Raw genomic sequence first — 24066 nt, 5'->3', positions numbered from 1 at the left:
ACAGATCCATAAATCATACAGAGTACATGATTAATCTCCTCGTCAAAACTCAGCTTAATTACAGAGTTTCTCACTTTCCTCTCTCTTGGAATTCAAGTAATTTTTATTCAGAAATTTACAACCATAACTGATAATTGATAAATTCGAAAATACCTTAACCTCTACCGTTCTTGTTCTTCATCTTCAATAAATCCCTAGATCTCACTCCTTTCCAATTCTAAGCAAATAGAGGATCTAAATTATCAATCAAAAATTGGAATAGGCAAATTGCAATAATAAATTGGAGAAAGAAAACCCCCAATCTGAATATTTTTTCTTGATTAGAAAATGGAAGGAATGAAAATAAGATTATTGAAATTGGGAATTTGGAATAATATTGGAAAGGAGGAGTAATTTAGGGGAGATGAATGGTTGAATGGAGCGTGAATCTTGATAAAGGAAATTGGGAGTTGGAGTTGAATGACTGATTCACAGAGTCGCAGACTCGCAGGAGCAGATTTTTTTTTTATTTTTTTTAAACATGTGATTTGGGCTGCGAAAATGGGCCCTATGTTTTTCGGTGGCCCTGTGCTGTTGACCAGGATGCACAGGGCCACCACCGGGCCTGTTAGTGAAGCACTGGAAGCAATTAGTTATGCAATAGATTTAATTAAGTTAATTAACCACTGGAACTAATTATAGTTAAGTTTGAGATTCAATTAGTTAAGTAACGAAACTAATTAGTGAAGCAATGAAACCAATTAGTTAAGCACTGAAACCAATTAGTTAAGCAATGGAATCAATTAGTTAAGATTTTATGAGTTTTAGTTAATAATAAGTTTGTTTAAAATTAATAACTATTCGACTCATAAGTTTAACTATTTGTTTTTATACCTTAACTATTTTGTTATTCAATTAGTTATGATTTTATTACTTATAGTTATGTTTTACACTAGTTTAGTTAGTACCCCAAAAAAAATTGAAAATTTTAATTTCGAAAAAAAAAATTGGAATCGAAAAAAAAAATTTAAGCCTGAAATACAATTAGTTAAGCCTGAAATACAATTAGTTAAGCTTAAAGTCCAATTAGTTAAGCCTGAAGTCCAATTAGTTAAGCCTGGAAATCCAATTAGTTAAGCCTGGAAAATAAAAATCAAAAAAAAAAAAAATTCAAATTTTTTTTTTTTAAAAAATTTGAATAAAAAATAATAATCTAAGCCTGAAATCAAATTAGTTAAGTCTGAAATCCAATTAGTTAAGCTTGAAGTCCAATTAGTTAAGTCTGAAGTCCAATTAGTTAAGCCTGAAAAAAAAAATCAAAAAAAAAAATTCGAAAAAAAAAAATCAAAAATTTTTTGAATTTTTTTTGAAAAATTTACATGCTGACGTCAGCATGACGTCAGCACATGCGCCAACGGGACTGCCAGCAAGACTGCCAACAAGGCGGTCTTTCCTGTGAGGCGGTCTCACACAAAAGTTTCTCTACTGTCATTGTTGTATTAAAATACTGTCACAATCACCCAAAAAAGGAAATTATGTATACAACTGTAATGAAATAGAAAAGGTAAAGGGACCACTTAAATGAATGAGTAAAAGTGTTGCACATTAAATGAAAGGGTAAAAGTATGTATACATGTGTTATATAAGTATTGTCATCGTTTGCATAAATACTGTCATTGTTGTATTAGTTACTGTCATTGTTGCCGATACTTAGTACTTTGTTTAACTTTTCAACTCATAAAGTGAAAATACCATTTTACCCCGGATATGGGATAATTGTACCGTTGTCCACCAGCGATGTAGTCAACCTCCTCAAATTAGTACTCAAACAACTTATGTTTGCCAGTACGACTACTTGTTTAGGCTTGAGTTGTGATTTGGTGATGTTAAAAGAACTTCCCTTTATATCCTTTGCAAATTAAAAGAGAGTTTCCACTTTTTGTTTCAAAGTCTCAGCTGTCATTATCCTCTGTCAAATTATGTGGACTACAGTCGAAGCATATTAAGTACTCCTCACTAATTATTTTCTCAACCTTCTTTTTTGTTTTAATTTTCTATGCAAATTAACAAAAATCCCTCACTTTTTTTTTAGTTTCTGTGGCTAACTCTTTCCTCCACCCTTCTGCTTGAAGCAGCATCATCACTGTTCACGGAACTTCAAATCTACCCTTTCTTTCTCTCTCCTCTTTCAAAGATCTGCGAAAACCCCATTTCAACTTCCAACTTTTATCCAAAAGATCTTCAGATTATCTGTTTCACAGATATTAAAAAGATAAAATCTTTAGTACCCATTGCTTTCTCTTTGTTTTTAATCAACTTATTTCAGATCCTTATCCAACCCTTCAATTTTCTGCTTAATTATTCAAGATAAGGATCTTTTTATCGAGTAATTTGATCTGACGGTAGAAATTGCTTCATTTCTTGCTAATACTAGCTACTTCGATTTATGTGTCGTGGGAAATTTTAGTTATAGATCAACACTTTGATCCGTCTTGTTTTCCAGAAGTTAATTGCATCTATGAACTTAGGGGTTCTCTTGATTTTGGACTCAAAAACTTCAAATTGGTTTATTTTAGCTCAACAATTGATTTTTTTGAGTTGGGTTTAGTGAGAAAAACTAAGAGTTTTTTTTTTTTTTGTTTAGTCTGTTTGATTAAAAGTTCATAGTAAAGTTCACATATTTTGGTAAATTTTGCCACTTTTAGGGCATTTGTGATCTGGGTTTTCGCTTTTTTCTGTAATTTGCTTCAAGAACTCAACAGTTTTGTTTGGATCTACTGTATTGATTCATTTGGATCAAGCGGCCATTAATGCTTTGTGGCAAAAATGCAACAAGATCAAAGGAGAAAGGTAAAATTTTCAGAGAGTTTTAATCTTATGTTTCATTCACACATCTCTATTTAGTTCAAATTCTAGGGTTTGTGAAATGTTAAGTTGCATATAATGGGACATTGGGCGCCCAATGAATGTGACTTATTATGGCCAATATTGTGTTCTTTTTTGCTTGTATTGCTGCCTTCTGGCGAATAGTGAATAGTCTAGGTTATTATCTGTATAAAGGTTGTTGTTGAATAGTGTTCTTTTGCTATGTATGGATTGAGTAACATATTTTTAGTGGATCATGCCTCCATGATCACATATTGGTTCCATATTTTTGTCGTCACGTTTTGTAATTGTTTTTGATAAACATATCATGTATTCTTATGTCTGTCTGCTCACAATAGAGCAATTGGTTGCAGTTTGTCCCTTTTAGTTCTTGTCCTTTATATGGAGCAACTGTGCTCGGATCTTGAAATTGCATACTTGTAGGTAATGTGTTTGTTTTCAATGAATTATCTGAAGATATAAAATGGGGTCTGAATTTCTTGGTGCAGACGTCTGCAGAATTGGACTTTTTTACAGAATATGGTGAGGGTAACCGGTATAAGATAGAGGAGGTTATTGGTAAAGGTAGTTATGGGGTTGTTTGTTCTGCATACGACACTCATACTGGAGAGAAAGTTGCTATCAAGAAGATAAATGATATATTTGAGCATGTTTCGGATGCAACTCGTATCTTACGTGAAATTAAACTTCTTCGGCTACTGCGTCATCCAGATATTGTGGAAATAAAGCACATTTTGTTGCCTCCTTCAAGAAGAGAATTTAAAGACATATATGTTGTTTTTGAGCTGATGGAGTCTGATCTGCATCAAGTCATTAAAGCAAATGATGATTTGACCCCAGAGCATTATCAATTCTTTCTGTATCAGCTCCTTAGAGGCTTAAAGTATATACATACTGGTAATTTTCTTTCATTGTCTAAGGTGTTTCTGCTGAACATATCAAGTTTTAGAAAGTTAAAAACTCCTTAATCTCATAGAATCCACTCTTCCATGCAGCCAATGTCTTTCATCGAGACTTGAAACCAAAGAATATCTTAGCAAATGCTGATTGCAAGCTCAAAATATGCGATTTTGGTCTTGCAAGGGTGGCCTTTAATGATACTCCAACAGCAATATTTTGGACTGTATGTTAACTTCCTTGAATCTGGTGTCTATTTTATTGAATTAACCCACCTTTTTCTAATTCTTGCGTCACTGGTGTGTTGATTATGTTGACTGTATGATATTCTGAAGTCTGAGTTTGTAATAGTACCTTCTTCTTGCATGTTAGGATTATGTGGCAACAAGATGGTACAGGGCACCTGAATTGTGTGGATCCTTCTTCTCCAAGGTACAAATGTAAACATGTTTCCCTTTTCTGTCATTTCTTGGAAATATGTTGTCGATTCTTTTGAGATTGTTACTATCGAAGATTCTAAATCTTGTTGAATAAGGCTAGAATTCTGGTAGCATGATTTTGCTTTCTTCTGGTGTTCTTTACTAAGTTTCTGTGAACTTTGGCTCTTTGACTCTCAACTGTGCATTTACAATTCTGTTTAAATCTACTGAGCGTGGGCATCAGTATGTGACTAAGGGATACATTTTTTTCTCATGAAAAAACCAATATCACAAACCATCTATCAGGAACTGTGATAGCTAATAATTCAAAGGTGGTCTATCAAGCGTACTAATGGTGGCTACGGGCATTTTTTGAAAACCTTCTTATGTCACTTTCTTATGCCTTTGGAGTGCCTAACGACAGATGAACAAAGGGTCTAAAACTAATTTGTAAAAGTAAACTGAGAGACTAGACTGGGGTTTCACCTGCCTAAAATAAGCGTTCTTGAAATCACCAATCACTATTAGTTACTGAGAACAAGGAATCTTAGCCGATGCAGTTGTGCAAGGAAATGAATATTTCATTAAACATGAACGTAGATGGCTATTTGTAGCTGTATACTCACGCCTAATAAGACAAGTACAAATACACTGACATTCTGAAAATTAAGATTCCTTAACTTTACTATGCTCTATGCCCAAGAGTTACTTGCCTCTAGTTCGGATCAAGGATTGGAACACTGAAATTCTGAAAATTAAGATTCCTATACTCTTTCTACGCGGAAGAGTTCTTTGGCTATGATCCTAGTCAATTCAGGATTGGAAATCAAACACAAGTTACTCATAAATCTCTTTATTACACACTTAAAAAAAGGTGGAAACAGACCTGCCCTAAAATGCACAAATGGAATCAGAAAAGTAAAAACTTTATGCTATAACCACATGAAGAACCACGAATGGCACAAAACATACCCTTGCATCTACTCACAATTAAAACTAACTCAGTAACTCAATCTATTATCATGGAGTAGGGTCATAGGGACAGGTTACTGCACAAGCACCAGATATAAGTCCAAACTTTGCTGCATTTGCATGTTATTTGTGAGGATTAGCTGCATTGAAATCATATAGCTGCTGCCAGTAAGGTTTTACGTTAAATTTGTAGGCAGGTGTCTAAAAATAAATACTCTCGAGTCAGTGAAAAATGGTAGTATGATACTCCCTCCTTCCCCTTCTGTTGTCCCAGTTTCCTTGCAAGAATGTACCCGGAATATTGCACCATACCAGTGTTACCTAATTTGCGGTGCGCCATAATAAGCAAAACAAAATTCCCTACCGTACCAATATAGCTTTCCAATGCGCAATTCGCGCGGGGAACCAGAGTGTTAGGTAATACTGCACCATACTAAAATTGACTATGAAAGATTACTAATTTACTCTCACATACACTACATTTGGTCCCACCAGCTTTGTCTCATCAACTACACCCAACTATTCTTTTAAAGTAACCAAAACCCAATGGGGCAACATAGGCGGTGAGAGGGAGTAAGAAACAAAGAAATAGGATCAAGCCTCGCGTTTGAATAAAATATCTGATGTGCTAGTAATTGAAATTGACACCACATGCTTCATGATCATCCTTGAAATTTTGGCTAATACTTCATCAATTTTTTTTAGTTGACATTATAATAACTCAGAAAATACACTAATTTATCTTAATTTGCTACTAAATCATTCCTCGAAATTGTGGAGTCCGATTTAATTTCTTCATCACAAAATAATCTTGAGTCGGTCTAAGTTTCTGCGTCAATAATTGACATCTGGAAAGTCATTGCAGACTTAGCTAACTGGCATCACCTAATTAAAAGTTTTCTTAGAATCATTACTTGAGATCTGTTTGGAAATTTAGAAAAGGTGGTTGTTATGTTGGCCTGCCTACTTAATGTGCCAAGTGTTGGATTCGATGACATTATTCTACTCTGACAGTACATGCAAAATCCGCACCCACCTATGTCTCTGTTCCATGAGCCAGGTTACTAAAGTTTCTTATCACCCTTGCTTCTGAATGTCACAAGGTCGCAAAACCTTCAGTTGCGTCTATTATCAAGAATTTCTAACTTTTTCTTGTAGAAAAGTTCAAATTTTTCTTTGCCGTTATCTCATACTGTTTTCTCTTTTTGCATATTTTTTCTTCCCACAGTACACACCTGCCATAGATATCTGGAGCATTGGGTGCATTTTTGCCGAACTTCTTACTGGGAAACCTCTTTTCCCTGGAAAGAATGTGGTCCACCAACTGGACCTCATGACAGAGTTGTTGGGAACTCCTTCTCCTGATGCTATTGCCCGGGTTTGTATCTTAGCTCACTTATCAGTTTAGTGTGTCCATCGTTAAATTGTTGATCTGCATGGTCGCAGTTCTTGTTCCTATCATAAACCTTTAATGATCCTCTTACAGATACGTAATGAGAAGGCTAGGCGATACTTGAGCAGCATGCGCAAGAAAAAGCCTATTCCGTTCTCCCATAAATTTCCAAATGCTGATCCTCTTGCCCTTCGTTTGTTAGAAAGAATGCTTGCATTTGAGCCTAAGGACCGCCCTAATGCTGAAGAGGTCGGTTGTCTTCTCTAAATTGCCTGAAAGTCTAATATTGCATATTTATAAAATATGCACTTTGAAACCTTACTATTCTAATGGTGCTGGTATTTCCACATGTCCCCAGGCTCTTGCAGATGTGTATTTTAAGGGCTTGGCTAAGGTTGAGAGGGAACCTTCTGCTCAGCCTGTCACAAAAATGGAGTTTGAATTTGAGAGACGGAGAATGACAAAAGAAGATGTAAGGGAGCTCATATACAGAGAGATTCTTGAATATCATCCGAAAATGTTGAAGGAGTTTTTAGATGGTTCAGAGCCAACTAACTTCATGTATCCGAGGTATTGCTGGATTTATGTATTATGGACTTGTGCTCGATCATCATTATAATTAATTGCCTTTATCTTGTACTCTGATGATGTTCTGGTTATTAATTCATTTAACTCTATACCAGTATTCCATTTGTATATCAGAAGCCAAATTTAGCATTTTATTCATTACATGTGTTGATGCCTGTCCTGTTCTTTACCATATGCTAAACGATTATAGCTGAATTAGATTTTTACTTTGGTATATAGTGCTGTTGATCACTTCAAAAAGCAGTTTGCTTACCTCGAGGAACACTACAAAAATGGTTCAACTGGTGCTCCAATTGAGAGACAACATGCTTCATTGCCGAGGTAAATACTCTCGATACACGAGGCTTCTACCCATTGCTTTTGTATGTATGGCTTTACAAATTACAAATGCTATTATTGTGGTGTTACGTATTGTGAGTCATTTACATTTGAAGCAATTTCACCTGCAGGGCCTGCGTATTATATTCAGACAACTCCGTTCATGGTTCTACTGAAGTCACTGATGATCTCTCCAGATGCCGCATTAAGGAAGTTGAAAAGCCGCATGTAGACAGGAATGGTGCAATCCCGATGACCAGGCTTCCTTTACAAGTTCCTCAAAATGTCCAGGGTAAGAATTGTCTTGTTTTGTTATTTGAGAATTGTTGCATCATTAGTCCTTGGTAAATGATAATACAAACTTGAGCAACTTGACAACTTGGAATTTATGGGTCGAGGTGGAGTATTCTTGAACTTGATCCTTAACCCAAAAGAACCTGGTAATTTATTGATTAGAGTCAAAGTTGGTTGAGCTGAATGACTCGAAATTCTAAGTAAATGATGGGCCACAAAATAATGCATTACATGATGAACTACAGTGTATAGCCGCATAAAGCATGCATCTTTCTAAAACCCTTTCATTTTACCCTAACAAGTAAAACCTCACAGTGTGTGTGTGTGTTTGTGTGTATATCTTTGTAAATACCCATTTATATCCTCTTATCAACCTTTGACTTGATGCGCTTACTCAGAGTGATATCACTGATATCCTTGTCACTTTTCTCTTGAAGTGCCTTAAGGAGGTTAGAAGGTTCTTGACAAATATGTACTGTTTTTTTGTTGTTGTAAATAAGTATTTAATTTGGACCTTTCATGTCTACCACAGGAACTGCTGCAAGGCCAGGGAAGGTTGTAGGAAACGTAATGCGTTACAACAACTGTGGGGCAGCAGCAACAGCAACAGCAGAGGTGGCGGATAGACGGGTAGTGCGAAATCCATCAGTACCCTCTCAATTTCCTACACCTAGCTGCTCGTACCCAAAAAGAAATCCCGGGTGCAAAAATGAAAGAGGAGAAGATGAAGTTATGGAAGGGTCTAATGGGCTACAACCTAAGCCCCAATACTTAGCTAGGAAGGTAGCTGCAGCAGCTCAAGGTGGACCTGGTAGTCACTGGTACTAAATCTATGCGCCTACATTTTTTGGCAAACTTGACTGCCTAACAACCACTCTCTGCTGTGCTTGGACATTGGTGGTGTGGGGTAAGGTTAAGAGGTAACCCCGGGACTTGTTTGTTGAAGATGAGTATGCCAACTTTTGGAGATTAAGATGAATGAAAGCTGAAATTTGATCAGATTACACTTGAATGGACCTTTTAAGGTTCAATAATCAAGATTTAGGGTGGTGATGCCCTACAAACAAACAAACAAACAAACAACTCATTCTTCATGCCGGTGACCTGGTTATCAAACGGTATGGCCAGATGAACTGGTGAGTTGTTTACATTTGGGAACTGTATCATTGATGATGCCACGCCTTCAAACGGGTGGAATTTGGTAACTAAACATTCTGTTTATCATCTTTTCTAACACTCAAGTACCAACTATTTTAAAACTTTTCTGCTAGGATTCCTGCAAACTCTATATTGTTGTTTGCCCCCCCTGTCTAATGTATTTTTATCTCCCGAAATGTAATAAATGACTTCTCATATTCATCCCGACTGAGGAACTAATCTCGTGTATAATTTGATTAACATACATCATCTTTTGTTATGCCTAGTTACTTTTTCAACTTTAAATTTCGAGACATACTAAGGTTATCTGGTGGGAAGTATTGGGACAAGATTTAGAATACTCATGATATTGGTTTTTTTTTCTTCTTCAGGATTTGAGCTTATTAGTTACGGGTTACTCCCTCCTTTCCTAAATAATGGTTACATTTTAACTTTTAACACTATTCACAAATTTCAATTTGACTATCATTTGTGACTTATACGTAACGAAAAATATAGTGCAAACGTGAAAAGGTAAAATGTTACGGAGTGTATATAACATGTTTTAGAAACAAAGATAGTACAATACAACTACCTCAGTGTAAAGATGGCTGTGGGCCGGGCCGGACTGACCCAGCACGAAAAAAGCACGGCCCGGCACGGGCACGAAGTCGTGGGTGGTGGGCCGGGCATGGGCCTTACTTTTTTGGGAAAAGCACGACAAGGCACGGCACGACTCGACCCGGCACGACAAAGCACGTTAAATTTAGTCAAATTAGCCTTAGGCACGACGGGCCGGCCCGGCACGGCACGAAAGCACGTGGGCTTGGGCCGGGCCTGGGCCTTATTTTTAACTTTTCGGCCCGGCACGGCACGACACGAAACAACGTGGGCCTAGTGTAGGCCCGACACGGTTAGGCCCACGACCCGTGGGCTCGGCACGAAGCACGGCCCGACCCGGCCCACATCCATCTTTACCTCAGTGTACTAAACCTAAGAAATGTTAATAACCAACATATATTGGTGGAGTTGGTGGGGAACTCACATTGTGACTTGAAGGTCATAAGGTCGAGCCCCATCAGCTGCAAAATGCTTGGGCTTGATTCAAGCGGAAACCAATCATTTCTATAAGATCATTACGCTAGACCTACTACAACGTGAATGTAACTAACTTTTTGAACTTTAGTTAATCGAATAGTCCAGTTTAAATTCAAACCAGACAAGACCAGATCAGATCAGACTATAAATAATCAGACCAGATCAACAATTAGAAAAGATCATTACGCTAGGTCTACTACAACGTGAATGCAACTAACTTTCTGAATTTTAGTTAATCGAATAGTCCAGTTTAAATTCAAACCAGACAAGACCAGATCAGATCAGACTATAAAGAATCAAACCAGATCAATAATTAGAAAAATCAGACCATACTAGATGAAGAGAACAGAACCTAAACAACTAAATTCAATAAGAAAAACCAAACAACTGGAATTTGAAAAATACGTGCGAATAATTATGAAGTCCACTCCACTAGTGGTTATGTTTTCACCCTAGGGGGTGGAGCTGTATCGTGGAAATCTTGCAAGCAAGCTTGTACTTATACATCTAATATAGAATATGAATCCATTGCTATTGAAATTGGCAAGTTATATGGAAAAATAGTTGAGAAAGGTGCTTGCAGATATCCAATGTGGAGGAAACCAACTCCTTCAGTTGCAATCTTTGTTTGCGAACAACCATGCCTGCAAATCTGCAATGGTAATTATAAGAAAAACACATTCGTTTGAGGCATAAGGCTGTAAAATATTTGTTGTCTTATGGAGTGCACGTGATATCTTTAGACCGTGTGAAGTCTGAAATGAATATCGGGGATCCATTAACGAAATGCCTATTTAAAACTATTTTGAAAATATTGGAAGGGATGGCCTTGAGGCCTGTTGGAAGGGTTGTAAGTAATAAACTCCTACTCTCAAAGAGTTCAAAAGGGAACATTATGTAATAATCCGGAAGCACACAAATTTTATTTTTTGTCCATCCCTAGATCGATGTTTATTATGTACTTGCTACTATTGGAAAGAGGATGAGCGAACGACTCTTAATGAACCCATATCCATATTTTTGGTGGTGTGATGTAGCTCACACTTTGTGAATACTCAAACTTGATGGGATTCACCTACTTAAGTGTGGAAGTGTGGCATCTTCTTATAAGAATTGCAATATGGACTATTCTCTAGAGTACCTATGAGCATCCAGGCCGCACTAATGGCCAGTATAATGCGTCACTTTTATTCACGGAGCATCAAAATATCATACATATTCAGTTGTGTGCTTTGAGTAACTTGAACTCCCTATCAAATTCAATACGAAAGTAACTTAGTAGGAAAGAGATCATAGCTCAAATGTCACTGAGCGTTAATTCAAGTCGAAATACATTAGCTTTTACAAAATTGGTTTGTTTTGCCCAAAATCAATTTCTTTATTTCTTTTTCATATCTTCGGACATGTGCAGAATTGTTGGAAATTCTTGTTGAGAAAATAAAAGAAAAGAGTGAAAAATGTAAAGTGAGAAATGTGCCACATCAGTATTAAAAAAAAATAGTAAGAGGGTTTGGTAGACACACTCACACGCGCAGTAGGCTGGCCGGGTTTGGGCTCAGACCTTGGGATGTGCAGGTGGTTTGCCATCGTATTTTAGGACAACTAGCTTTTGAGCCCGTTCAAAGAACGGGCGGTTGTATAGTGATTATTTAGTCTATCTTTTTAAGTTCTAATTTTATTGAGCTTGTGATTCTAGAGAGGAAATATGATTTAAATAGAGGTAATTTTTGAAAGTTGAAAGAATATATAAATTAAATAGTGTATTAATATTGAGTGTTAATCGGGAAGATGGAGTAGAAGATGTTGAATGAATAGATTGGTGAATTGATGTTGTATGGGGAATATGAAGTGAAAGAGGCGATTGAAGTTGTATAATATATCAAAGAACAAAGAAAAAATAAAATACAATAAAAAACCAAATTGATGGAGTAAGAATGGATGACACGTGTCATCTAATCAAATGTGATGACACGTGTTATCTAATCAAATGTGATTTTGCTTTTTAAATACTAGGTATAGACTATAGACTAGATATATATGGTACGGAGTATTTGATTTGTTCATCGGATAACTACTCCATACGTCGCATATTTTATTGTAACATTATTCATTTATTGATTTGATAACATATACTTCTTGCATTTTCAATTTTATTTGGGTAATTCAATTCCATACCAAAACGATGGCTTGTTCTCATTCTCACTTGCTCTTCTACCCATTCACCTCTCTCAAAGATAAACTTACACTACATTACACCAAATTTCCAGAAAACCCCACAAATTTCGCAGCGCAGAAACTCACACCCAGATTCAATTCATCATTTTCCACTACACAAATTACAGGAAATGCAGAAGTAATTCAGGAACCCAAAGAGCGACAGAAATTCAGATGGGTGGTAATAAACCCAGAAAAGGTTACAGAATCACAAAAACTTGCAATTTCTAGATTACCCAAGAAAATGGAGAAAAGATGTACTGCAGTAATGAAGCAGATTATCTGCTTTTCACCTGAAAAGGGTAATCTGTCTGATTTGCTGGGTGCTTGGGTGAAGATTATGAAGCCCAGAAGAGCTGATTGGCTTGCAATTCTTAAGGAATTATGCTTTATGGATCATCCGTTGTTTTTTGAGGTATAAATTATTGCCATTTGAATGAATTTTGGGGCTTTTTTTTTCTTCTTGTATATGGTATTTGCAAGCTTTTGAATTGAAATTATGGCTCGTTTTGTAAGCGGTAATAGTTACAGTAATGGGAATGTATTTATATGTGATTTTGTAAATTAATGCTAAATTGGTAACGCAACTCTGTCCCAGGACTTGTTTTTTCATACCATAAGGATGATTATGAAACTTACCGAAAATAAAGAGATACTTTGGGGTGGACCAGCATTACCACTGACGTTTTTGTATGAGAATTTCCGTTACCGCCTACCAAACAGACTGTTAAGGAGGTTTGCCCAAATCAACTATTATCACATAGTTTCTGAAATTTTGGGATGGGTGAACTATAGGAAATTTTGTTATGGTATTGTAGAAGGAACAACATTAGCATGTTGGCTTAGAAGTGGTGTCTTCCAGATATAGACACGAATACGGTGGCAACTGCTATAGCTTGTCATTGTAACACTGTTATGATCAATCATCAATATGCAACCTATTGGTTCTGAGTATTTATGTAAACGATCTTGGCATTTAACCATGAGAGTGGGATAAAGAGGAGAGGAGTGGTTGGAATCGCTACAACAATTGGACAGTGTATAATATGCGGCAAAGAGCTATGAAAGTAAGAAGGATCAAGAGTCTCTGTGTGTTGTCTTAGGCTCCGTTTGGTAGGGCGTAAAACGTTTTCATTGTAAAATGATTTTCCATGTAAAACAATTTTCAAGGGAAAACACAATTTCAAACTAGTTTTCCTTTGTTTGGTACCTTAAAGGAAAATGGGAGGAGATGGTGAAGATTGAGGGGAAAAAAGGAGAGGGAGGTAAGGAGGAAAGAAGGAAAAATGGTTTCCCTCCCTTTCAAATGGAAAATGGTTTTCCGCCTTGGAGGGAGTGATGGAAAATTGTTTTCCATCCCTTACCCAACCAAATAACGTAAAATGGTTGAAAAAGGGAAAATCGTTTTCCATGAAAATGTTTTACGCCCTACCAAACGGAGCCTTATAACGAAACTAATGAAAAGAAACTCCTTGACTCCTTGTTACATCTCGGTTGCTATTTCACAGGCACATTTCTCTCTATATTTCTTCAATTCTTAGCAATTTTCTGTCACATGACTTTGCTGGGAAAACAATGATATTTTGAGCCCCTGCTGCCACCACAAGGCAATGAAAACGAGAGGAATTTTGCTAGGTAATGCACTTACAAAACCTTCCTGTATGCGAGAAACTTGCTCCTTTGTGTTTAGGGGAGATTTGTGTGTGTGTGTGTGTGTGTGTGTGTTGGGGAGGGGGGAGATAAGAGATTTTAGTATGACGTCTTGCAATTGCAAAAGAACTGAGAACTAAAAGGTTCCAAGTTGCAATCAATTTTGAAGTTTGAAAAGATTATAATACCTCAGCACAGCCATCAGTTTGAAAAGATTTGACTGTCCCTTATAAAGTAAATACTACAAATTTTTTTTCTTTTTTTTTAAAAATATGTAATACGAAGTATTACACTTGCAACTTGAATGCACAGCCATTTGGGTCTGAGTGTGCATTTTTCTAATATCCTTTTTGTGTAGGCATGTAGCAAACAATATGAGATGACTCGTAATGTTAATTAATTATCTTTATCTCATTTGATGTTTGGTTATGGGATGTTCTGTTGTTTATTGTAGGCCAATCAGTCAAACTGGTATATAAGATGCAATCCCTACAACTTTAGTATAAAAATTAACACCTGGCTGCGGTAGTAGCATAAAGAAGTACAAAAGAGTACATCGAAACCTTTTTTTTTGTTGCAGATGATACATGGATTTTTCCTCTGTTGAAAAAAACCGAATTTAAGAATCACTACTTGAACTCTAAATTTCCTTTGGATGCTATGAGGAGTGGTTATCTTTTTAGTGTCGAGATGTAGTTAGAAGTAGAGTGGTGATGGGAAATGGCAATGAAGGTGGTTTACGCTATGGCTACTCTGCTGAAGGAGGGAGATGAATAAAATAGAGGAAAGCATGAATACTGAAATAACATAGCCCTCCGTGTATTACGGGCCTCATTTTTGAATCTCTGATCCAAAAACAGTCTTCAAAAAGTTGCGGGTTAAATTTTTATCTACCAATAAAAGGGGTTGCATATTTTAAACGTACTGATTTTGATATGTGCCTTACATTTGTGCTTTGATTTATTTGCCTATTGGCAATCATAGAATTCAGTGTCCAGATGTTATCTTTTCATGATTAAGGGCTAAACCTTCCTAAGATTTGGAGGGAAAGAAAAAATATCAGCATAGTCCTAGATTGATGCCTTAAACAGCTCAGAATCCCCTAATGCACCCTACTTAGGTTAGTAAAAAACAATGTGTTGCCTCTTACCAATAAACAGGAAGTTGGCTAAACCTTCCTTTCCAAAACTAACTCATTATTTTTTTGACGTTTTTGCTTCATATATTCTTTTCTTTTTGAGGGATATATAGAAACAGAGCGAACATTTTTCTAGAACTAAAATCTGTATGCTTGGTCCTAGATTTCAGAACTTGCACTTTTGGAAGAATCATTTGAAGCCAACATTCGTGATTATACCAAGTTAATTCATCTGTATGCCAAGCTTGACCGGCTTCAAGATGCAGAAAATGTACTCTTGATGATAAGTAAAAGAGGGCTTACTTGTGATCAGGTGATATTGACGACCATGATCCATATGTATAGCAAAGCTGGCCACTTTAAGTTGGCTGAAGAAACATTTGAGGAAATGAAGCTTCTTGGTCAGCCATTAGATAAAAGATCATACGGGTCAATGATCATGGCTTACATCAGGGCTGGAATGCCAGATAAAGGAGAAGATTTAATTAAGGAAATGGAACAGCAAGAAGTGTATGCAGGTGCGGAAGTTTTCAAGGCATTGCTGAGGACTTACTCCATGAAAGGTGATGCTAAAGGTGCACAGAGAGTTTTTGACGCGATCCAAGTTGGTGGCATTTATCCTGACATCAAGCTGTGTTGCCTGCTCATAAATGCCTATGTTGAGGCTAGACAAAGTCAAAAAGCTCGTGTTGTATTTGAAAATATGAGAAAGGCTGGTATACAACCTAATGATAAATGTGTAGCTCTTTTGTTGTCTGGTTATGAAAAGGAGAACATGGTTAACACAGCTATGGAGTTCTTAATACATTTAGAGAGAGAAGGTGTTGTGGTTGGTAAAGAAGCTTCTCAAGTATTGGTAGATTGGTTCCGTAAGCTAGGGGTAGTGGAGGAAGTGGCGAATGTCTTGAAAGAGTTTGCTGCCAATGAAGCTGCTTTCTGAAAACCTCACTCTGTGGCGGAGGTGTGTTGTTCTGAAGGTGGCCAACCTTTCATTGAGTTCTGTATAACTGAGAGGCAGGAATGATAAACTATCGAAAAAGTCTATAATCACATTCTGAAGACCCGGGTTGCAGAATGGTAATTCAATGTTGTTTGATCTAATCTGACTTATACCAGTTCATCTTTGGTTGCCGGGTTAGCTTTTCTAATAAATGTGAACGTGTTTCATGCAGTTGGTTGTTATGGGTAACAACGGATGCAAAACTCTGAACCTCTGAAGACAGACGGCATAGCAGCCCGAGATCAGTAACAACTAACTAACATGAGTGTTGGTACTGTTGCAAGAGCCAAACACAGATGCTTTTGGCTTGGAAGAATGAACACACATTTTCAGAACTTTAAACTTCCACGGTTCCACCTGTTCTATACGGAAAGGAAGGATTTTGCAGGTTTCAGGGGTTTATTTATTGTCATAGAATGGTACATGCATCTTCTGCAAAAAGTCTATTATTAAAAGGTGGACATAAAACTGTATGTATGATAAATTTGAAGTATTTATTTTACCAGAATGTTCAGTTTGACAGCAAATTGGTAATTTTTTTTCTTTATTCTTCAAAGTATTGGCCCTTGCTCCTCGCCTTGTACACTGGCACAATCACCATTACCAGACCTATTTGCCTAAAACACTTCACTTGAATAGCACCTCAGTACCACAAGTTTGGATGGAAGCCTTCAGACATGCAAAGTCACACTTGCCTCCGTCACCTTAAAACAGATACAGCTTATTCAGAGTGTCACTGGTCCGAGTGTTTTGACACCGGATCTTGCGGCGCGCTCTTGCCTATGGGGCGGCAAGGGCGCAAGCCTTGTGCCGAAAGTGAATCTCAAGGCTCGGGGCATGAGCGGATGTTTGCTTTAGAATGGGCACTCTTGCCTATTGGCGACAAGAGCGAGGGTCGAGGGTCAAACGGGGCGCTTGTGTGCGCACAGCAGGCACAAGCGAGACCGTTGACGAGAATGTATCTGTTTTGAGGGAGACTTTGTTGGGTAGGCAACTTCTGATGAGAGGTATTGGTTCATACCCTCATGAGGTTTATTTTGAATTAACTAAAACTTGCAAGTACACTGGAATTACAGTAACATAATAATTCTCTCTAAAGCCTAGAAAACTATTAGAAAGATCCTAGAAAGCAATAGAAAAGAGAAATACAAGTAAAGGAAGGTTGGATTCTAACACATAGGCTCTGTCACGTACAAGGGCTTCCTTGTTCTAAGACACCCAAACGTTTTACTATCAGAATCTTCCCACGTATAAACACGTAGGACAAAGCGCTCTGCCTGAACGTCATATCCCATCTCCTTAACGGTTTATAAGAACATCTCCAACGGTAAGCTATTTCTAAATTAGCTTGTCATGCCACATAATATTTCAAGCTAATTCCCTTTCTAGCTAGTTAGTACCCTAGTGGTTAGCTACTAGCTTGATATTTAATGTAGTCATATTTGTCAATCAATATTTAAATTTAATTTAAGTTAATATTATTTCATTGGCAAAGTTTTTTCAAGCAAATTAGCTTATGCCAAACTAATTTATGATTTGAACTTCAATGGTCAAGCTAGTAGCTTGGAATTTCTAAAAATTGCAAGCAAGTCCCTAGCTACAACCATTGGAGATGCTCTAATATGCCTTAATAATTGGTAAAATTTGATAGTAGCTCCACTGTTCTAGACTTCTACTTACTGAATTATAGCAATTCAATTATATATAAAGCTGATTTGGATATATTGGCCAAGCATCTGATGGGATTACCGAAGAATACATACAGAAAATGGGACTATATGGCAAACGACAACGGAATCTAAAACAATGTACTGCCTTTGCAGCAACACACAGGGTTGGAGATGGATAAAGTTTGGTCAAGATTCTCTGATACTGAAATTTGACATACATTGTAAGAGCTTCGTATTTACTTAACGTATCGTAATCTTTCATGCTCTCTTGAAAGTAAATAGCATACCAGTCTGATATGTTATCGAATATCATCACGAAAGCCACACAATTAAGTATTCCCCTTACACCCCAAAACCCTTTCCCCCCTATATGGTAATGGTATACATTCTACATACAACAATTATCAGAACAATATAATCTGAGTGATCAGAAAATGTTACACCAGTAAACAATGGAAACCCCCCTCTCAAAAAAGATTAAAAAAAAAAAAAAAAATCATATATCAGAATATCCTCGGCTTCACACGTCTTCCATTCATGTCGCCACAATCTAGCATTGGATCGTTTCCATAACCCACTACGGATACAGAATGCTCACTGATCCTTGCAACGAACTCCAGTAGTTCACTAATTACAGACGGACAACTCAACTTCAGGTAATCGAACCCTTCAGTTTGCATGACAGCTGAAACTCAATAAACAGCCTTTAGTCAGCTTCAGAAAGTCAATCTTAAGAAACTGCCTAAAATTGAACTTATGCTCAGCCTTAACTCCTTAAGTAGAGTCTTCATTTTTCGGATTTGTTAGTTTCACCTTAATATATTAACTTGTAGGAAACATACGATAAGATAAAGTCAAATAAGTTCAGATAAGTTCCCCAACACGTCAATGGAAATTAGAAATCCTTTACACAAGTTCAATTCACTGTTCACAAACTAAAAAAAAGCTCAGAAATGTTCCGAAAATAACCCTCTACAGTCTACACAATTTCAATTCACTGTTCTGATTTAGACGATAGTTTTTCAGGTGAAAAGAAGAAACCTTTGTTCATGATATTCCTTAATAATATATAAAAAAAAGCTTTCATTATGTTTTGGACAGGAAGAATATGAGGGTAAGGGAGGGAAAGAAAAGTGAGGTTACATTTTCTCTTATTTGGAAGAATAAGAGGGATGGGGAAGGGAAGGGAAGGGAATTTGGAGGAATTCATTTTCCTTCCCTTTTTAATAAATCAAATCCCCTCATTGCTTGGAAGGATTAGGAAGGAAAATGGAAGCGCACTATTTCCCTCCCCTCACCTCACCTCACCTCACCTCCCTTTCTCTTCCCACTTTTTCCCTCTGCTCCCTTACCCTCCACAAATTCTAACCAGACAAAGTGTTTGTGTACATTAGATGGATGCTAAGAAATTAGTAGTGATTGATTTACCTCTAAGATTCTCACGTGATGCAACAAACTTCAGGCAAACAGATTTCAAGTGAGAACAATGATGTTGCTCTGCCAATGCCAAAGTTGTTGCAACATTGTTTATGGCAATATCTTCGCTGAGTGTAGCCTCACAAAGCAGTTTGAGCCGTTCAAGTCCATATCTATCTGCTGCAGCTAGCAAATGCTGAGCCATTAACGTTGAAGCCCCTTTGGAATTAAGACCTGCAAGCTCTTGCATATCTGGCAGGTCATCCCAATATATGAAGTGAAGCAACGCCTGTGGGTCAGAGGTAGTAAACAGTAAGTTATATCCGGCAAATCACCAACTTAATGATTATCAGAGCCCTTGACAATCTTAACCTGGTAGGGTAATCAAGCCAAGGAACCGCTGCTGAACAAGATGATGAAGCCACTTAGAATAAGGAAAAGACCTTTTCAACTGCGAGTCATCAGATTCCACCTTTTGATGGAACATTTCTATTCCATATAAAAGTAGCCAATGAGCCTCAAACAAAGCATTGAGAGATACTATATATCTATTCAGGCTACTCCAAACACATATCCAAGCCAAGAAGGCAAATATTACAAGTACCCAAATAGGAAGTACTCGTAAAAGAAAATAGAAGTACAATACTATTTTTAACACTAATAAGGTGCGAGTCAGTGTAAACCATGGTTCACCACATTATAAATGGAGTACAGCTTCTGCTAGCGGAATATTTAACACTCTTAACGGATAAAGGTTCTAATATGTCAGATAGAGGAAGTCAAGAACTTGGACCTGTATACAAGTAATTAATTTTAGCAAACCTGGACCAAATAAACACTATTACTAAAAGCATTCCCATTCAGTGACAACTGACGAGATAACTCATCATGCCATACAGCAAAACATAATTGTCATCAGCTATTTGCAGAGTTATGGAGAATGGGGGCATAATGATAACAAGTTCATGCTTTTCATCCAGCCTCTCTTCTCCATTTCCCTGCCTACCTCCCTCTCTACTCTAACTAAAATCCTTTCCCTCAGCATATGTAATTTTGGTACTGGAAAAAAATTCTCATAAAAGTCCTTTTTCTAATCTAATTTGAATCTTATACACCAAAACCACCACCAACTGTTCAAAGGATCCGAGGATGTGCAGATATAAGCTGCCTTAACCCTAAGCAGCAAGAAAAAGAGAGTATATTCTAAAATTTAAGCGGCTTAGTACTGAACATAAACTATTAATTGTTGCCGAATCTAACAGGAATATTATACCAAAATTTTGAATGTTAAAAGTTAAAAATCTCATTTACAATCAAATCTACGATCTTTTTAGCGAAAAATATTAAAAAATCAAATTTCTGATTGCTAAGCTGAACCACAAACTGACTGATCAGCATTATAAGCACAAAATCTCAGGGAAAAACTCAAGCCATAGAAAATGATTTCCAAGCATGGCTGATCATAGGCTTAGGCTCTTCTTAAGCTCAACCAAAGCCCTAATCATGCAAATGAAGGGAGAGGAGGGAGCAAAATTCAGTGCCAACTTACCAATCATCTATCTCCAAAGTGCCAAAATTTTAAGGACTACGATTTCCATAAACAACTAAAAGGAACAAGAAACAAGCAGCAAACCATGTTCCAAATTTCACAACAGTACATGCCAGTACAAAAAGAGCAGAGATAATAAGATAATGAGGAAGACGTAGAAACCTTGAAAACTGGAGCTTCAATGTCTTCAACCATTATACATTGTGTGCTCTTATCCTTCATCGGACCAAAAAGCTGGGCCCTAAAGACAGGCGAGCGTGCTGCTAATACCAACTTGTGAGCAGCAAAGACTTCGCCATCAACTTCAAAATTCACATCAGTCCCCCTTTTAGTTTCTAGAAGCTGTCCAAACTGATGTCCCATATCAGAAGGTGGCAATGGTATTCTGTAAAGTTTGGGTCCCTCTGTATGTGTCTTCACAACTCCAACGACACAGCGAATCAGAAGGCAATCATCTTTAAGGTAGTCAGATTGCTCCAAAGATGTCCTCTTATAAAAGCGTTTGTAGCCCCTGAAATATGTCAATGAAAATGACAACAGGTAGTCAGATTGCGCTTCACTTTGATGAAGGCCTTGCACTTTGCGCTTAAGCTCTAGGACTCATATCACTTTAGTGCGCTTTGCGCTTTTTTATACACTGGGCCACCCCCTTAAAGCTTCCGGGATATTCGGTGAGGGAAAAACAGTCTCCTGTTCTTAAACTCATTTTGCACTTGCATTTCAAATAATTGTTAATGTCTGTTTTGCGATCAAATCTTATCTTCGATTCTTACTCTTGTACATAACTAATTCGATTTTTTTTTCAACTTCAGCTCATATGATTCCAATTATTTATTCTTCTAACATGCATTCAAAATGGATTTCATTTCTATAATAACAACTAAAAACTACATTCAAAAATAAAAGAACGAAATATTCTGATATCTCTACAAGTTAAGGCAACAACCATTGATGTTTAAAAGTCAGAGCAAGTTTTTAAGGGTTTTAGGGCCCATGGTGGATAGGCAATTGCTTTCAGGAATCAGGATATTACTTGGATGCCCAAATTCATACTAAAAAATAAGAAGTGATAGAGAATAGAGCTACTTTATTCTTTGGATTGCTAACGGTCAGGCAGTAAGGCCCTGTCCTCTTCACCTAAATTTAACTGAACTGAAATCATTTTTAGCAACAAAATTTTATTTTTCTGGTTAAAACTGATTTATACCGATTCACTATTCTTTAAATTGAACCCGGAGACGGATTTCTTTGAATCAAAGGTGTTATGGCATACAGATGAAGATCCCTATGTTTTCATGACTACACTTACTGTTTGTGGTGATTTATCTGTTCAATATCTAGTTTCTTCAGGATGAATTACGAAATGGCAAAAATAAGATAGGGATGTGGTCATCCAGCTACCAACCCTCAGAAACCTTAGAATCAAAATTTTAAAATTATTTCTTATTTGACAATACGCTACTACGGTATATTTGAAGTCAATGGATCCCTCCTGGAACTCAATCTAACTTTACCCAATCACTCAATCTATGTCATCGTCTGATGGTGTGAAAGAAGTGAAGAGAGGAAAGTATTAGAAAGAATATGAAAGAAACAGCTTCCACTAACCCATCCTTTCGGCTTTGGATTTGCTAGAATCAGAATGAGAAGAAATTGAACTTTTTACTAAGAACCAAAATTAGACAAAAAATAATCTGGAAATAGTGAAAGGGTAGATACTCCTATTTTACTTGCCTTTCCCACCTAACAACCAAATTCCAAAAAAATGCTCAAAAGGGAAACAATAAAATTATCTTAGTTTCCTATTTCTATTTCTGGATTGCCCATTATCCACCCAGATATACCTAGCTCTAGGAACGCCAGAAGCTATTTTCTTCTCATTTGGAAGTCTACCATTCTGCTTATTTGATCATTTAAGAGCTCTCCTAATGAGCAAAAACATAGGGTGTATAATAGAAATTGCAAAACTACCGAATTCCAAACATAGAAATAAAATATCAAACAACCAACATCTAAATCTCACAAGAACAGAAGCATCAGAAAACAATCAGTGTATTCAAATGCCAAAGAAAAAGAAAAGGAGCTCACCACATGCTACCGCGATACTTAAGAGTATAAGGCCCGCTCTCGAGAGTCCTACCGAAATGGGAATGAACCTTATGCCTCCCTCTCCCACTCTGATCCTCAAGCTTCAATTCAAACAACGCTCGAACATCGGTACCCTCGCTCGCCAAAGCAATAAACAAAGACACATAAGTAGCATTATCCTCAGGACTCTTGCCATCAGGGTAGAAGTAAATTGCCCACAAATACCCTCCCACCATAAACGTATCAGAAGCTATATACTTCCCGCTCCCCATCCCCTTCGATAAAGCATACCCATTAATCTTAAACTCGTGGGTACCATTAACGGTTTCCATTTTAGCAATAGATGTTGTAACTGCCGACGAACATGACGAACACGATGGGTTCGTTGAATCGGAACAAACCCTAGAAATCCCCATTTTGTTTTCCTTGAACGTTTGATTTTGCTAAAAATTGACTCAATTTAGGGGTTGAGGTTGGTGAATCGAAGCAAAAAAGGGTGAATTGAAGGGAATTGGGAATAGTTGAAGAGGGGAAATTAGGGTTTGATGAATTTGATTGGGATGGGGGAAAGGGTGCGAGAATTAGTTGTTTGTTTGGTGGGAGGAGAGAGAAAGTATTGGTGATTGCAGGCGGGCGTGGGGTAAACGAGCTGAGAGTAAAGGAAGGTTCTGAATCACAGAAAGAAGAGGTAAATGAGCTGACACTTCCCTGTGCATCACTATCCGACACAATTGGCCCCACTTATTTATATATGTACTTGTTCGACGTTTTAAGTAGCGGATAGATGAGGGTTTTTAAACCTCAAGTGACTTGTGTTCACATAATATGTAAGTACCAAAATGCAAAATTGCTTAGAAATATCACCAATATAAGTCATATGTATTATTATTGGTATTCACATAATTTGTATTGGTACTAACATATTCTGTATTGGTACTCCAAATTCTGTATTGGTATTCACTTGTGTTCAATATGGACACAAATCACTTGTGACAAAGACTTCCTCTGGATATTGACAGTACGGAGTATATGATGATCGATGAACTATAATTTAGATTGTTGAGTGTACCTGAACACCAAAATTTATCATACAATTATTGTACTTAAAAGATTATAATATCTATTACTAATATGTAGAGTGTTTAAAATTTTGGAATAACATGAGGCTGAGACGTGCGAGAGACATTTTTCTTCTGTATAGGAATTTACTATCGTCTTTCTAACAAGTGAATATCTATCTTCTATCAAACAATAAGGTTACCTATTATAGTTGTTGAGATACAAAAAAGAGATTTGTTGATCTATGTTGTTTATCTAAATAAATGTGGAGCATGAGAAGTTTATGCATGTGTTTGTCATA

At 37.0% G+C, this 24066-nt stretch overlaps 3 protein-coding genes across 4 annotated transcripts; 2 read left to right on the top strand and 1 right to left on the bottom strand.

Annotated features, from left to right (window-relative positions):
• The first annotated feature begins 1899 nt into the window (after positions 1–1899).
• LOC110793828 (mitogen-activated protein kinase 15) lies at positions 1900–9189 on the top strand. The gene is made up of 10 exons (XM_021998756.2): positions 1900–2829; positions 3354–3762; positions 3861–3988; positions 4135–4194; positions 6382–6531; positions 6640–6795; positions 6905–7116; positions 7354–7455; positions 7584–7744; positions 8279–9189. The coding sequence occupies exons 1-10, from the start codon at positions 2806–2808 to the stop codon at positions 8572–8574; spliced, it is 1698 nt and encodes a 565-aa protein (XP_021854448.1). The 5' UTR covers positions 1900–2805; the 3' UTR covers positions 8575–9189.
• Positions 9190–12102: 2913 nt separating this feature from the next.
• LOC110793830 (pentatricopeptide repeat-containing protein At1g01970) lies at positions 12103–16510 on the top strand. 2 transcript variants are annotated; one of them, XR_008930193.1, is made up of 3 exons: positions 12103–12610; positions 15147–16060; positions 16156–16510. XR_008930193.1 is itself a non-coding variant. In XM_056839938.1 (2 exons), exons 1-2 carry the CDS (start codon positions 12164–12166, stop codon positions 15921–15923), a joined length of 1224 nt encoding a protein of 407 aa, XP_056695916.1. In that variant the 5' UTR covers positions 12103–12163; the 3' UTR covers positions 15924–16510. The 2 variants fall into 2 exon arrangements, 1 of the variants encoding a protein (XP_056695916.1); XM_056839938.1 differs by having other exon boundaries at positions 15147–16510.
• Positions 16511–17888: 1378 nt separating this feature from the next.
• On the bottom strand, positions 17889–23368 carry LOC110793829 (BTB/POZ and MATH domain-containing protein 1). The gene is made up of 4 exons (XM_021998757.2): positions 22707–23368; positions 20781–21129; positions 19082–19358; positions 17889–18338 (listed from the first exon to the last, which is right to left on the bottom strand). The coding sequence occupies exons 1-4, from the start codon at positions 23120–23122 to the stop codon at positions 18157–18159; spliced, it is 1224 nt and encodes a 407-aa protein (XP_021854449.1). The 5' UTR covers positions 23123–23368; the 3' UTR covers positions 17889–18156.
• Between the last annotated feature and the right edge of the window lie 698 nt (positions 23369–24066).

The sequence above is a fragment of the Spinacia oleracea genome, chromosome 3 (assembly GCF_020520425.1).
Source record: "Spinacia oleracea cultivar Varoflay chromosome 3, BTI_SOV_V1, whole genome shotgun sequence".
Classification (NCBI taxonomy): Eukaryota; Viridiplantae; Streptophyta; class Magnoliopsida; order Caryophyllales; family Amaranthaceae; genus Spinacia; species Spinacia oleracea.
The sequence above is the reverse complement of the archived record's forward strand: the minus strand, read 5'-3'. Positions and strand labels throughout refer to the sequence as shown.